Source organism: Bos grunniens, chromosome 18 (genome assembly GCF_055505025.1).
Source record: "Bos grunniens cultivar Pamir isolate PY7600 chromosome 18, Bosgru_T2T1.0, whole genome shotgun sequence".
Lineage (NCBI taxonomy): Eukaryota > Metazoa > Chordata > Mammalia > Artiodactyla > Bovidae > Bos > Bos grunniens.
In genome coordinates this window covers 57,196,794-57,212,907 of record NC_141182.1, presented here as the reverse complement: position 1 = coordinate 57,212,907, position 16,114 = coordinate 57,196,794, and the positions used below count along the sequence as shown (strand labels likewise).

The 16,114-nt window shown below is 50.7% G+C and overlaps 1 protein-coding gene across 1 annotated transcript; it reads left to right on the top strand.

Moving 5' to 3' along the window:
- The first annotated feature begins 9,729 nt into the window (after positions 1-9,729).
- Positions 9,730-14,809, top strand: KLK15 (kallikrein related peptidase 15). Its single transcript, XM_086354066.1, has 5 exons — positions 9,730-9,805; positions 12,846-13,002; positions 13,305-13,588; positions 13,714-13,850; positions 14,478-14,809. The coding sequence occupies exons 1-5, from the start codon at positions 9,763-9,765 to the stop codon at positions 14,628-14,630; spliced, it is 774 nt and encodes a 257-aa protein (XP_086210192.1). The 5' UTR covers positions 9,730-9,762; the 3' UTR covers positions 14,631-14,809.
- The last annotated feature ends 1,305 nt before the right edge of the window (positions 14,810-16,114 follow it).

Sequence of the window (16,114 nt, the reverse complement as noted above, 5' to 3'; positions counted from 1 at the left end):
TGACCAGGAGAGTCACAGGATCCCCTTGGAAGAAGACATACCTGAGAGAAGGTTAAGAGAAACTGATTCTGTGGATGTTGTCTAGTTTCTGAAAAGTCGAATCAGCAAATGGCAAATTAATGGGATTTCCTTATTTTGTTTAATCAACTTTGCCGCTGCTGCTGCTAAGTCACTTCAGTCGTGTCCGACTCTGTGTGATCCCATAGACAGCAGCCCACCAGGCTCGCTGTCCCTGGGATTCTCCAGGCAAGAACACTGGAGTGGGTTGCCATTTCCTTCTCCAAAGCATGAAAGTGAAAAAGTGAAAGTGAAGTCTCTCAGTCGCGTCCGACTCTTAGCGACCCTGTGGACCGCAGCCTTCCAGGCTCCTCCATCCATGGGATTTTCCAGGCAAGAGTACCGGAGTGGGGTGCCATTGCTTTCTCCTGAAATCAGTAATAGACTTTTGTAAAAATGCTAACTCTGGTTCTGCATAATTACTTGAAAAAAAAATAGAAAAAAAGCAAAGTTGAAATGCCAAAATACCTTCATGACATTCTGACATTATTGATGAGAAATGACAAAGAGCATGGTGATGTTTTTCATTGCTGTGAAATACGATGATACTGCCAGAGCTTTTAATCTCTTTCGGAACACAGCCGTTTATATTTCAGAGCAACTAAAAAGGAAACTTTGAGAAGATTTGCTGTGATTTTTGCTTGTTTGGTCGATTGGAGAACAAAGGTAACAACCCGTTTTATGACTTCTAAACTGGCCTATAAACGTCATGATCCACCAGATCTGTCAGTAGCTAAAAGTTCCACGGCCAAATTCCATTTTCCCTTGAGAAAGTAAAACAGTGGATTCCCAAACTGCTTGACTTATTTTGGTTTTGACTTCTTCGGTGCATTTTAAGAATTTTTCTCTTGTGGTTGCCTCAGGACCCACCTGCTGTAGCTGGAGACTGGTGGCAAGAATCTGGGGGGCAGGGGTCGGGGAGTCTGAGGATGGAGAGAGGGGTGAGTTAGGACAGAGAGAGAGAGAAGACTGAAGCCCCAAGAACATAAAGAACTGTTATTATACTAAATACAATGGGGCTTCCCTGGTGGCTCAATGGTAAAGAATCTGTCTGACAATGTAGGAGATGCAGGTTCAGTTCCTGGGTCAGGAAGATCTCCTGGGGAAGGAAATGGCAACTCACTTAGTATTCTTGCCTGGAGAATCCCATGGACAGAGGAGCCCGGTGGCAGTCCAGTTACAGTCCATGGGGTGGCAAAAAGTCGGACACGACTTATTGACTAACCAACAACAACTAAATAGAATATACTGATAAGAATTTATATCCAGGAATATCTTCATAAACATATTGTGAACCTATTCTTAAGTAGATATTAAACTTTCTCTGTATCTCTTCAGTATCCTCAAATATATAAAGTAAGTGATGAGATAACTAAGAGAGACAAATCCCTACTCACGATAGAGGACTTGGGGAAATCCCTGGTAGTCCAGTGGCTAGGACTCTGTTTTCACTGCTGATGGCTCAGGTACAAATTCAATCCTTGGTCGAGGAACTAAGATCCCACCAGCCACTCAGTGCGACCAAAAGTAAAAAAAAAAAAAAGATTTTAAAAAACATAAAGAGGACTTTAAGGAGCCTCTTAAAAAATAATAGAACAAACAAGATAAAAGTGGATAAGGACATATATGATTTGGACAACGTGATTAACAAACTTTATTTAGTCATCATATATAGAACATTGCACCCAGTATCTGAAGAATATACAACCTTTTCAAATTGCACATATCTACCAGAATGGCTAAGACTAAAAAGAAGGACAGCATGGTGTATTGGTTGTATGTAGAGCAGCGGTAATTCTCACGTATTTCTGGAGGCGGGGGAGTATAAAATGGTACAACTGCCTCGGAAGACAGTTTGGCAGTTTCTTAGAACATAAACATACGTTGTCTACCCCATAACCAGCAAGTCCACTCTTAGATATTCATGTAAGAGCAATGGAAAAAAAAAAAAAAAAACACCTCCCACGAATGTTCATAGGAGCTTTATTCATAGCAGCCAACCTGGAAGCAACCCAAATGTCCATGAAGGAGTGAATGAGCAAACAAACTGTGAACTATTCACTCAATGTAAAATGCTACTCAGTAATAAAAAGCTGAAGTCTTGATACATACAAGAGTATAAGTGCACCTCAAAATCAGGATGCTGAGTAGGGACTTCCGTGGTGGTCCAGTGGTTAAGAAATTCCAGAACCACAGACTCTTAGTTAGTCCAGAATCCTAGGGTCTCAGTCAGTCTAGAACCATAGACCTTCAAAATCTCTGGATTATCAGACCTTCAGATTCTAGAATAGAAAGGCTTGTTGTTGTTGTTGAGTTGCTAAGTCATGTCTGACTCTCTGTGACCCCATGGACAACAGCACCCGAGGCTTCCCTGTCCTTCACTATCTCCTGGAGTTTGCCCAAGTTCATGTCCATTGAATCGCTGATGCCATCCTGCCATCTCATCCCGTCACCCTCTGTATGGATACACATATCCACTATTTTTAGATTCTTTTCCCATATACATCATTACAGAGTACTGAGTAGAGTTTCCTGTGCTATACAGTAGACTGCAATGTTTTATAATTTGATGGGATTGAGAGTTACCTGGGTGGATGCATTTATCAAAACTCATTGAACATGAAATCTATACCTTGCACTGTGTACACCATGATTTTAAAAATATACCTCAAGGCCTCATCCAGTAAGGCAACCCCCTCGCCCCCTCCAAGATCGTCTTGCACCCCACGTCCCACCCAGGTCAAGTGTCTACAGAACGTAAGCCTTGTTTTCCCCTTCAGCGCTTCAGTTGGTTATTTGTCACTGTTGTCTCTCAGTCAGCTTTTTGTAGAATGGGGTTTCAGTTTTGTCTTTTTTTTTTAACACCGGTAAATACTTACATTCAAACCGGGAAGGGGAGGCAGAGGTCTGGCCCCCTGCTCTGCTCCTTTGATGCTGTGGGGCCTACCCCTGGAGCAGACCCTCCTCTTTGGGTTCCGGGAGCTTCTTTGCTTGTAGTTGTCTCAGATTCGACCTGTCCATGTCGTGCCGCTCAACCCCCTTCAAGATGCCTCTGGAGGGCAGGGGAGACCTGCCTTCCACTGTGACTGGCCTGTGGGGTTCTGACTACCTTGCTGCTTACAGGTTCATGACTTGATTAATTTGTTGTATTCGAAAACTTGAAATGTAGGACGCCATTAAGTGTCTGTTTCTATTTTTGGAATATTTATATTACTTACAATTAATGAATAAAAGTGGGTTTAAAAACCTATCCATGAATGGGGGGGAAATATATATATATACACACATTTGCACAGCATTTACAAAAATTGTACTGATACTGAGCTATGAAGCAAGTCTCACCACATTTCAAAATGTTAAAATACCGAGGTTATTGTCTGGCCACAATGTCATTAAGCTAGGAATTGACAAAATTCCATAACCCGATCTCCAGAATTCGGAGTTGGTCCCCCACACCCCGCTCCGTCTGACCCAGGAGTCCCCGCCCCCCAGCCCGCCCCAGCCCGCCCCCACCCCGCCCCGTCCCTCAGAGCCGTGTGTTGGGCGCCACCTAGCTGTGGAACCCTCCCAGGACAGGAGAAAAAGAGATTCCTTCCGGTTCCGCCCAGCGCAGCACAAGAAATATAAAAAGTCTCAGGGAAAAACCTAGCCGTACATGGGGCGTTCCCCCTCCTCAGAGTCACACTTGCAAGCTGGGGCCGCACACATGTTTTAACTCCCTGGCCTCAGTTTCCCCATTTGTAAACTGGGAAAAGGAGGGGTTCAGAAAAAGAAGCCAAAATTGAGAGACGGGAGAGCCCTTGCTTCTTCAGGTCTTAATCTGCTCTGAGAAAGACCCCAAAACCACCCCTCCCCAAGATTCTCGGAAAACAGGACTGATGATGGCCTGGATTACTCATTAAGTGCCAGGCACAGATTTCACACACTAACACCTCAAAACACTCCGAACAGGCAGAAGCAATTATTAGTCTCATCTATTAGATGGACGACTGAAGCACAGAGAAGCCAAGTGACTTGCCTAAAGACACACAGCATTATGTGTTGGAGGTAGGATTTGACTCTAGGCTGCCTGGAGTCAGAGTCAACGTCTGAATCACGTCCTCTGTTAACCTGTCTTTCACACACCAGCCTAATTCTGATTTACACACCTGCTCTATGCATATCAACTCGTCCAATCTCATCCATTCTCCACTCCCTCCCCTACCCTAAGGCCCCATCACAGATGAGTAATGATAACTAGAGAGAGGTGATGCTTCACACTCAAAGAGCCAAGGACTTCTGGACCATTCTCTTGTCCCACTCTCCAACTTCTGCAGCCTGGGTGACCTTGAACTTCTGGGGTGCTACCCTCCCCCCCATATATCTGCTCCTGTGTGGGATTGTTTACTCTTAGCTCCTTATACTTATCTGTCTTAGATACTCCTTGTAAAACTCTGTGATTTTATCTGATTATTATTAAGTAAAATTACCTGGTTTTTTAAAGATGAGAGACTGAAAGCACTTACCAGAATTTCCAAAATAGTAAGCCGTGGGGCAGGGGCCTGAGCCCAGGCTGTCTGACTCCAGGGCCAGGACCCTGAAACACTACTTTTGACTGGTTCCATAATGAAGGGGAGGGGGTTGTGGAGAGATGAAATTAGAGGAGACCCAACACCACATGGGGAGTTCCCTGGAGCGTCAAGAGTCCAGTGCCCCTTGGGGAGGGGGACAGGATGCAGTGCCTGTCTCCCTGGTAGAGAGGGTTCAAGATGAAGCTTGTTGCCTCAGCATGTGTGCTCAGTCGTGTCTGACTCTTTGCGACCCCCTTGATTGTACCCCGCCAGTCTAAATTCCTCTGTCTATGGAATTTTCCAGGCAAGAATATTGGAGTGAGTTGCCATTTCTTACTCCAGGGGATCTTCCTGACCCAGGAATCGATCCCACATCTCTTGCATCTCCTGCATGGGCAGCAGATTCTTTACCACTAGTGCCACCTGGGAAGCCCCCTGTTCCCTCAGGGTCGGGGTGGGGAGGGGAAATCCCAAAGGGGCTCAAACACCAGGCTGAGACGTTTGTTCAGGGGTGCTGGGGAGTCGCCCCTGGAAGTGCCATGAGCAAGGAGGGGGCGGGGTCGGCTCTGAGTGTCTAGAGAGACCCTCTGAGGCCAACTGCTGAGGGACAGGAGGGGACAGAGTAGAGGATGGCAGGCCAGGGTGGAAGTGGGGGCGAGGTCCAGGAGTAAAGCGGGGCACCTGAGCCAGACCAAGAGGACGGAGGGGAAGGACAGGGGTGGATGCCACTGGGCCGTAGGGAGTGAGGGGAGGGATGGAGTCGTCTGGCCACATGACTGGGTGGACACTGGGGGCTCTCCCTGAGACGGGAAACGTGGGAGGAGGGAGGAGGAGAGTTTGGGAAAAGAGATAAATGAGTTATGACACGCTGAGTGAGACAGACCTGGGGCTTCCCCCGGGTGGGTTGGGGGTGCCTCCCAGGAGTGTGGCTGCCCGAAGCTGGAGTATTAGGGTCAGATGGAGAACTCCTTGGAATGAACCATGGAGCTGATGAAAGAAAGACTCCAGGGAGTGTTCGCAGTTGAAAGACTAGGGCGGGACGAGGGCCTCAGTGGAGGTGAAGAATGTCTGGGGAGATGCCCAGGGGGACATTGATTCCCCACGTCTGACTCTGCCGAGTGGGCGGGGCTAGGGTTGGGGCGTGGACATCACCGCGTCGGGGGCGGGGTGAGAAGGGGCGCCCTCCCCAGGAGCTTGAGCTCAGTTCAGGTAGGAACCTGGGCTGCACGCTGGTGTGAGCTCAGAGTTCCATCTGTGTCAGGGAGACGCTCAGAATACGTGCCTGTGAGAGCTAGTGGGAGGGACAGGTACACGTGTGGTGGTGATGGAAAGCGCTTAGCCTGGCACCTGGGATGCCCTTGCTATGATTACCCCTCGCCACCACCCGGCTAAAGCAGAGGGAGGTGGCTCCAGGGGTGGAGTTGAACAGACAAACTAGGTGGCAGAAGGCAGGGTTCATCTCACCCTCCGTGGTGACCTTTGCTGTGATGCCCCTCTCTGGGTCTCAGTCTCCACCGTATGGTATATGTGTGTGAGTCACTCGGTCGTGTCCAACTCTTTGCGACCCCATGGACTGTAGCCCGCCAGGCTACTCTGTCCATGGAATTCTCCAGGCAAAAATACTGCAGCGGCCATTTCCTCCTCCAGGGGAGCTTTCCAACCCAGGGATCGAACCTGGGTCTCCTGCATTGCAGGCAAATTCTTTACTGTCTGAGCCACCAGAGAAGCCCCAATATTAAGGAGGAAGCCGTAATAATATCCACCTCAGGGGGCTGTCAGAACGATAAATGAGATCATGCGAGGCCAACACTCCATAAACAGCAGTCGCTCAACTGCCAAAGCAGTGACCCACTGTGAGTCCAATGGCTTTGAGCACAAATTTGTGGCAAGAAAAGGAGACAAAATAGTTCTAGAGTAGATTCCAGCCTGGGAAGTCAAACTATAGATGGGGTCCCAGGACATCTGAATATGACAGGGTTCTAGAATGCCTAGAGATGTACAGTTCTGGATTATTTTACTATCTTGGGTTTGAGGGCAGGAGGAGAAAGGGTCAACAGAGGATGATGGTTGGATGGCATCACTGACTCAATGGACATGAGTTTGAGCAAACTCCAAGAGATGGTGAAGGACAGGGAAGCCTGGCATGCTGCAGTCCATAGGGTCACAAAGAGTCAGACACGACTTAGCAACTAAACAATGACAACAAGCCTTTCTAGTCTAGAATCAGAAGGTCTGACATTCTAGAGATTTTGAAGGTCTATGGATCTAGAATGACTGAGACCTTAGGATTCTGGAATAACTAAGAGCGTGTGGTTCTGGAATGTCTGAAAGACATCTGGAGGGCTTAGATACCATCATTCTCCCATATTATCTGTGCAGAAGTCAAGGGCTAGGCATTGGCACTAACATCCTTAACAGTCAGCCCCAATCAGGCAGCCCCTTCCTGTACACGTGATGGATTTCCAGAAACATGGAAGAACTATGCCTATAACAGTTCCCATCTTTTGCTGGGTGATCTGAGATCAGTACCTCCTTCTCCTTGTGTCTCCTCATTAAACTAGCCATGATAGTCTTGAGACAATTTCCCAGGATCCTCTATGGTCCTGAGACTAGAAAACAAATCTAAATTTCCAAAGCTTTGGGTTATCTTAGTGATGATCTCCATTCTCCAGAAAACCAGAATCCAGATTTCAAGCACAATAAAGACGATAGGATCCAGAATAGACTCCAGCGTCCCAGTCTCTGAAGTCATGCTCTAGAGTCAGGATTCTAGGAATCTCAGATTCATGGGAAGCCAGGCCCCTGTCTCCCAGTCCAGTCTTTTAAATACACAATACAGATTTGAAACACGAGACTTCACATTTCAGAGTCTATCCATGTAACCTCAGAGTCTAGACCCACACTCTAGAAATCCAGACCCCCAAAACTGAAAATCCAAAATTTGTCATTTATATTCCAGGCCCCAGAGCCTCGAGTCCTATATTCCAAACACCAGACTTCAATCTCTTAATCTGGACTCTAGTATTCAGAGACACCAGATCTAGAATCTAAGCCTGAGACCTGGCACTCAAAGGCCAGAGTCCAGGATACAGATTCCAGAAGTCAGACTCCCAAATCCACCCCTGACTCCAGGTCATGAGTGCTTGGTTCTAGGCCCCAAACTCAGAATTCAGAATTGGAGATCCAGAATCAAAGATCCAGAATCCAGAATTGGGATGTTCAGACTGCAAGATCCAGAACTGGGTGTCTAGGTCCAGAATTCAAGATCCAGAACTGAATATCCAGATCCAGAATCCACTGTTCAAAATCCAGAATCAGAGATCCACGATCCAGAGCAGAGAGTTCAGAATCCAGAATCAGGGGTCCAGAACTTGGGGGATCCCTGTCCAGCTCCAGAGTCCAAGATCCAGAACCCTTATCCAGGCACAGGAAGCTGGGCTCTAGAATCCAGTTTCTACACTCCAGACCCCAAATTCCCGGTTTACATGCTCCGGACTCCTGGCTCTGTATTTTGGTCTCCTCCAATTTTCTGCTCTTGCCCTACTGCCTCCTCTACCCCCACTCCCCAGACAAACCGCCCCTGGGAGGGAAATTCCTCCTCATAGACTCAGACAAAAACTTCAGCCTCATAAATGCTCATTAGGCCTTGTCCCGCACCCCACCAGCCACCTAGGCGTCCCCGCCTGTAAACTGACTCCCAGCCATTTCCCACCCCACCCTCCCCGCTCCCCCAGGACCCGGGTGGAGCTGGGAGCTTATAAATTCAGGCGTTGGGGTGCCAGCTCCCTTTCTTCTGGCATCCAAGCTGCCCCAGATGCTGCTGGAGGATCTGGAGGGGGTGAGATCCTTGAGATGGGGGAGAGGGCTTGGAGTGAGGAGGGACACAGGTCTGCGCTGGTCTAGGGGAAACAGGAGATGCCCGGGTTCCCGGGAGCAGATATGGACTGCCTGGAGGGATTTTCGTGTCAAGGGCACCTGGGGAGGTCCATGTGTTCTTTACCGAGACACCAAGCTGGACCTGAACCAAGAAAATGTCCTGTAGATGTAAGAGGGAGCTGCAGTGGGGAGGTGGGGGAGGGGAGGGACCAAATCAGAAGGACATCTTCGAAAGCATTTGTACCAGAGCCAGGAACCAAGGTCACGAGTTATCACCGGAGCAGGTCAGCTCAGCACAATCTCCCTGAGGCCTCCCATGTGCCAGGCGCCTGGCTGGGCAGTGCTGGGGACGCAGAGAGGTGCTGACCTGAGCGTTCCTGGGGATGAAATCAGAGCAGGCACTCTAGGACTCATAAGAGATACCTGCTCAATATCATGGTCTCCCAGCTCAGCTGAGGGCTGAGCCTCAGCGGGCAAATATGAATTCAGAAGCTGAAGGGAAGACGGACTTTAAGCCCCAAGCTTGCCCAGCACCATGCAGTGCTGGGATTCCAGAGTCCAGTCAGGCTGGAACTGCCCTTAGGGAGTTCTGGGTCTGGAAGGGGAGGCAGGCACCACTGACTTGGCAGAGGTCAGAAGTGGACCTTGGAGGGAATGGCATACCTAGGAGGAGGAACAGCCTGAACAGAAGTGTAGAGGCATGACATTGCAAGAAGGGAAGAAATGGAAGAATCAACTGCCTCTAGGGCCAGGTCATGAGAGACCCAGCCAGTGAGGCTGGAAGGGGAGAAAACACTCAGGTCCTCACAAGTGAGGCTGGGGGCACTGGGACTTTATCCCGGGGGAACTGGGGGTCTGCAAGGGCTGTGAGTGGAAAAGGAACTGGTCAACTCCAAGCATAGGGGCATTCTGTGGGGGCCATGTGGGAGGACAGGCTGGTGGGGGGTATGGGACTGGTATAGGGTTTGCAGAAAGAATGAATCTTGAACCAGAGCCCTCGGGCAAGTGGATGGTGTTGGCGTCTGCCAGGCCATGGGGACCCCGTGGAGTCTGACTCGGTGCCTGGAGGAACAGCAGACTCCTGCAAGAGGGGGAACCCGGGAGGAAGAGCAAGTTGGGGTGGAGTACAAGGATGCTGAGAAGAGGTGTCTTGTCTTAAGAAAAAGTGGGATGAGTTTGTGCCTGGAGGGGTCCAGGTGGAGGTGTGAGGGGCCAGCCTCACACCAGCTTACCCTCTCCCCTCCCCAGACTTCAGCAGAGCCCTGGTCCCTCCGTCACGATGTGTCTTCTCCTCACCTTCTCCTTCCTGCTGGCGTCTGCAGGTGAGGTGGGCCCAGGTCGGGTCCAAGGGGACCATCTGAGGCTCCCTGTCCCCACCCCCACCTCAGCCACCCACCAACGTCCCCCCCTGGGGTCCCCACCCTACCCCAAGCTCTGTCGGGGGCCCAGGGCTGCTCCGGAGTCCCCGTGATGATGAACACAGCCCTTGGAGGACCCAGACCTGAGTTCGGGTTCTGAGGCTGTCCCTTTCTCGCTGTGTGACCTTGAGGAAATTGCTTCCCTTTCTGGTCCTCGCGCACCTTCTCTAGAAGATGACCTCCCTGTAACAATAATGGCAACGTTTCCATAGTACGATATAGGTAAAGCTTAGGCATGCATGCATGCTGAGTTGGGTCCAACTCTGCAACCCCATGGACCACAGCCCACCAGGCTCCTCTGTCCATGGGATTCTCCAGGCAAGAATACTGGAGAGGGTTGCCATGCCCTCCTCTAGGGGATCTTCCTGACCCAGGGATTGAACCCGCGTCTTCCTGCATCTCCTGCATTGCAGATGGATTCTTTACTGCTGAGCCCCTGGGGAAGCCCCATGGGTGGGTTCTACTGCCCTCATTTGACAGGGGAGGGGGCTGTGACTCGGAGAGGGGTAGCCTCTAGGTCAAGGTGACCCCAGGTGACAGGAGAACTCCAGACCAGGTTCAGCCACCCCCCATGGAGAAATTAAGTGTAACCTGATGCCTCTACTCTGGACAAGCAGAAGGTGGACTGTAATTAACCTCTCCCCACATGATCCTCACTCCTGGGGGCCCCTCAGACCTCCCCCCAACCCCGCTGCCAGCCTCCCCTCTGGCGCTCTCCATGATTCCTCCTCTCTGCCCCCACCCCGTCCCCCCACCTGCCTGCTGCACCCGACTGGGGCCTCCACCCTCCTCCAGCTTCAACTGGCCAGGTGCAGCCTCAGTGCCCAGCTGTTCAGCCCGCACTCTCCGACCTTCTCCGTAGGACAACCCCACCCTTCCCGTGTTAAGCCCCTTGTCCACCACATCCGCGTTCTCCCCCCTCCCCCGGCCTGGCCAGGGCCCTTGGCCCAGTTCCTGACCCCGGAGCCGGGTAGCGTGTGGCCATTTGGTATGGCTGTGTGAAGCCCGCCCCGGTGTGCGTCTCTGTGTGCCTAGGGAGCTGTCACCTTGAGGAGACATATCCACATTGCCCGGTGCAGGGGGTCATGATCTTGACCCTTCCCTGTTCATGTACTTGTGCACAGTGCAGTGTGGGTGGGGGGAGTGTGTGTGTGTGCAAAGGTTACCTTATGTGTCTACATCCTGACCACACATGTGAACCCGGTCCCCAGCTGTGAAATGCAGTTAGTGACCTTGAACACCAAGGCAGTGACTTGAAGGCTGATCTAGAGATGGATAAATGTGTCCTGTCCTGGCTGCCTGTGTCTCCAGCAATGTGTCATTGACCTTGAATGCCACCTCTGTGTTCCATGTCTCCCTGGGTCTGATCTAGTGGGTTCACATCTGAATTCTGGCCCTCTGGGTCGGTTCTATAACTCTGAATCTCCACAAAGTGGCTTGGGAAGGAATCACAGTTTTGACCTTGACTATATTTATGTGAATCTGCACATACATCTGGCTTCCTTTGGCTAAATTTGTGTCGATGACTTGAAGATCCACATGTGTGCCTACATAAGTAAATCTGTATGTCCTTTATTTAAGATAACTAATATTTATTAAGCAGTTACAATGTGCCAGGCATCATACACACCCTCTCTCTTTCTCTCTCTTGCTCTCTCTCCCACTTAATTCTTAGAACGATCCCATTATACAGATGAGGAAATAGAGGCACAGAGAGGTCAATTTGCTCAAAGTCTTGCAGATAATACATTTGAATACAGGAGTTTTTACTCTATCACTTCAGATTGAACCACTACACTATAGATTCATGTTGGTGACCAGTCTTTGGGGACCTGAGTGTGTATTGGTGTCTCTTCCTGTGTACCCTTATTAAAGATTTCACTTTGTTGTTCAGACCCCATGTGCAAGTATGCAAACCTGTGACCCTGTATATGCAGACCCACACAGGAGACTTGATCTGAGCTTCTATGTCCAAATCTGTGTCTGTAAATGTGTGTGTATGCACACACGTACATACACATGCTGGCATCCTAACTATCCCTATTCACATACACACATGGAGTTCTGTGCTGTGATTCTTAAAGCTGCAACCCATGTACGTGCAAATGAATTTCAGCTTAAAGTGTTGGCAATATCAGTTCCTACGTTTAGAAGACTGCCCCTATGTTTGTCCATGACCTTGTGTGGCCACATCTGTGTCCTTGTAAGACACTGCGTTTGGCTGAGATGTCCAGACTCTGGAGCCAAGACTTGTGTCATACATATTGAGAGGCCACATCTTTTTGATGGCTGTGACAGCTCAATGGGTGACCTTGAATGGCTGGTTCCAAGTGACCATCTGTCTGGACCTGAATCTATCATCCTTGTCTCCACTTCCTCTCACAGACGGCTTCCTGCCCTCTTGTCCTTTCCCTGTCCTCGCTCCCAGAGTCCTGTATCAAATGGGTGGGGGCTAAGGGCAGGGACACGGTTCTGGAGGGAACAAGCAGCAGTTGGAGACTTCCCTGGCTGTCCAGTGGTTAAGACTCTGTGCTTCCACCGCAGGGGACCCTGGTTCAAGCCCTGGTGGGGAAACTAAGATCCCACATGCCACGTGACATGGCCAAAAAAAAAAGCCCTTTTTTTGTTTAAAGTAGCTGTTGTAAAAGCTAGAGAGAAAGTTGTGCTAAAAAATCAATAGCAGGGGCAAAAAAAAAAAAAAAATCAACAGAGGTGAACTTCCTTAGCAGTCCAATGGTTAAGACCGGGGCTTCCGCTACAGGGGCCACGGATCGGTCCCTGGTTGGGGAGGTTCTGCATGCCACTGGTCGAAACAACAACAAAGACAACAACAGGGACATCTGAAGAAGTTGGGGGAATGTGTGGTGAGGGCAGGGTGCAAGGAAGTGTAGGGTGCAAGGGAAAGGACTCTTCCCTCAGGGATCGCCTCTCTCTCCTTTCTCAGTGGCCCAGGACGACAGTGACAAGGTACGGAGGGATGAGGAGTGTGTGCCCCACTCCCAGCCATGGCAGGTGGCCCTCTTCGAGCATGGACACTTCAACTGCGGGGCTTCCCTCATCTCGCCGCAATGGGTGCTGTCTGCAGCCCACTGCCAAACTCGGTATGAATGCTTAGGGTCCTGAGGCGGCGTGGTGGGAGGGTCTAGGAATCTGAGAATCGTGGATTCTGAGGGAGAAAAAAAAAAGAGCTGAAACCGGGAGATTGAGTTCCGGGTGTGTGCATGACTTTGGCACCTTGGTCTCTGAGAGGCAGGGGCTGGAACTATTGGCTCCAGGGCCTTAGGGAAAGCGTAACAGGATCTCCAGATTCCCAGAGGGTCTGGGAACTCCGAGTTAACCGCCCCTTGATATTTCTGTCCTCTCCTCACTGGGCTTGCTGGTAACCACTCGCCCGCCCGCACAGCTTCCTGAGAGTGCGCTTGGGCGAGCACAATCTGCGCAAGCGCGATGGCCCGGAGCAACTGCGGACTGTTTCTCGCATCATCCCACATCCGCGATACAAAGCGCTGAACCACCGCCACGACTTGATGTTACTGCGTCTAACCCGACCCGTGCGTGTCACCGCCGAAGTGCGCCCGATCCCGCTGCCCGCGCGCTGCCCCCAGGCCGGAGAGGCCTGCGTGGTGTCCGGCTGGGGCCTGGTGGCTAACAAGGAGCCTGGGGCCACAGGGAGCCCCGAGTCACAAGGTGCGTAAAAGGATGGAACTGGTTGTCTGGCCTCCCTCGAGGACCTTATTCTCCAGGGCTCTCAGGCGGAGGGGACAAGGGCCTGAAATTTTACAGATTCGCTCCCACTCTACCGTCCTCTGCAGTGAGACTCCCGGATACGTTGCACTGTGCCAACATCAGCATTATCTCCACCGCGTCTTGTAACAAGGACTATGCAGGGCGACTGATGGACACCATGGTGTGTGCGGGCGTGGAGGGCGGAGGCACCAACTCCTGTGAGGTCAGAGCTGACAGGGAGCCATGGAAGAAAGGGAAAGGGCGGGGAAAGGGGTTTGGGAGTTAGAACAGGGGGGCGGGTTTTGCTTGCTGTGGGCCAGGGAAAATGCTGAGGATAGGTTTGAGGAAGGGAGAATGAAGGGCCCTTAGGATGGAGGTGAGGTGGGAGATGGGCTTAGAGAGGTGATGGGTTTGGGTTGTGTTTGGGGTGGATGATGTGGTTTGGGCTGGCCGTTGAGGATGGGTATGAGTTTGGCTTGTTTTCAGATGGTAAATATATCGAGGTTAAGTGGAGGATGGAGATGAATTTTGTTTGGGATCCAAAAGACGGAAAGATTGGGGCTGGGTTGTGTTGAAAGTGAGGATGGACGTGGGTTAGATTAGATTTTGAATGGCAAAGGTGGGGGGTCAGGTTGGGTTGCTGGGTGGGGGGGGTGCAGTTGGACATGGGTTGTATCGAGCTGTGTTGGGTTGAGGTTGGGTTCGAATGGTTTGGATTAAATTGAGTCCTCGTATGTTGAGCTGCGATGGGTTTGCATGGGGGTGGAGGTGGATTGGGTTTTGTTTGAGATTCTGAATGGTGGTGAAGATGGGAATGGGTTCCCATGCAAGCTTCCCCTTCTTCCCACAGGGTGACTCTGGGGGACCTTTGGTCTGTGGGGGTGTCCTGCAGGGCATTGTGTCCTGGGGTGATGTCCCCTGCGACACGACCACCAAGCCCGGTGTCTATACCAAAGTCTGCAGCTACTTGGAGTGGATTAAGGAAACCATGAAGAGAAGCTGACCGTTTGGGCCTACCACCTATGTCCCAGCAGCCCCATCCTGGCCTGGAACGGAACTGGGCCATCCCCCCAAGACCCGATCCAAAGCCCAGAGATTAGCCATGGACTTGCCTGTCTGAGACCAGAGCTGGTGCTCATGGTCACCTGTTTGATACCAAAATAACAGAAAACACTGATGCAAGCTTCTCTGTGGAAGTTTCTGCAACTTACTTCTGGGGGTGAAGGGAAAAAGGGGTCAGAGACTGGGAGGGGAAACCAGAGCCACCAGATCCTGGTCCTTTTCACCCGCTGCCCTGATCTTTAGGTGAGAAGAAACGACATGAAGCAGGGCCCTCTCTGTTCATTCAGCACCTTTTGATCTTGAGCCAAAGATCCCACCTCAGTCAGCCTGGCTTTCCCCATCTCATGTTGCTGTCCTTAGGATTAAATGATGTGATTCATAGGGACTTATTTGAATAGTCCCTGGCACTGAGAAAAGACTGTATTTCCGGACCCCAGTGCAAGGACGCAGTATACATGGGATAGTCGAGAATGACTTCCTTTTCTTCAAGATTGAGTTCTGGGCTTCCTGGTAGCCATGGCAAAAAGGCAAAGACTCTCCTTTCTGTAGGCAGGTTCCTGACATGCAGCAGAGGTTGGGCCCCCGTGAGCTGCTTTGAATCTAGTTCCTGACCCCCAAAATGTGATTTTTTCCCAAGGTCACCGAATGTTGGAGCACATGAACCTGCCTTCTGATACCTAAATATTTTATGGAGGGGAGGGTGGGTTGGAATTTGTGGAGAAAATCTCTTCACCCTGGAAGGCAGGTATTCCAGGATCTCTGGGATTTTGGAGGACATGACTTTGAGCATCCAGACTTGGGAAACCAGGAGGAGGTGGATAATGGAACACTCCCATTGTCTGGGGGTCAGGGGGACATTAGATTTTGAGATGCTGGGAAATTCACTCTGGAAACCATTGAAATGTCATAGTTCTGCATCTGGAGATGCCAGGATTTGGTGAGGGGTACCTAAGACTTTATTATGAAAGGAACAGTAGATTTAGGGACCTGGATTCCAAACCTGGGAATTCAAGAGTCAGGGCCTTCTGAAAGCCCAGACTTATATTCTAGAAGGTTGCTGGAACCTGAGATATTGGCATCTTTGGCTCCAAGAGGTTCAGGGAGAAAGGAATCAGAACCCCACTGCTGGTATTTGAGGGTGCATTGGGTCTTGGGGGTACATAGCCTTATGTGGGGTTAAGGTATCTGGGGCTTGATAGTGGAACTCAGTGGTTCCTCCACCATCCTGTTCCTGCCCCCACTCACCCCTCTCCCCCTCTGCTCACCGGCTCTGGCCCCACGAGCAAGCTCCAGGCCCTGCCCCGGCTGGCTTCTGGCCGCAGGAATGCTTCCAGCGCGATTGAGGGCCTGCAGAAGAACAGGTGCTCAGTGTCCCATCTGTTCCACAGCTCTCGGGGTGGGAGAAGGTTGTCCAGCCCCCAGGAA

Bases quoted from the DNA above. Each gene is read 5' to 3' on its own strand.
- KLK15 (XM_086354066.1), top strand. From the start codon at position 9,763: ATGTGTCTTCTCCTCACCTTCTCCTTCCTGCTGGCGTCTGCAG. The intron at 9,806-12,845 runs GTGAGGTGGGCC...CTCCTTTCTCAG, and splicing joins CTTCCTGCTGGCGTCTGCAG to TGGCCCAGGACGACAGTGAC. The intron at 13,003-13,304 runs GTATGAATGCTT...CCGCCCGCACAG, and splicing joins GCAGCCCACTGCCAAACTCG to CTTCCTGAGAGTGCGCTTGG.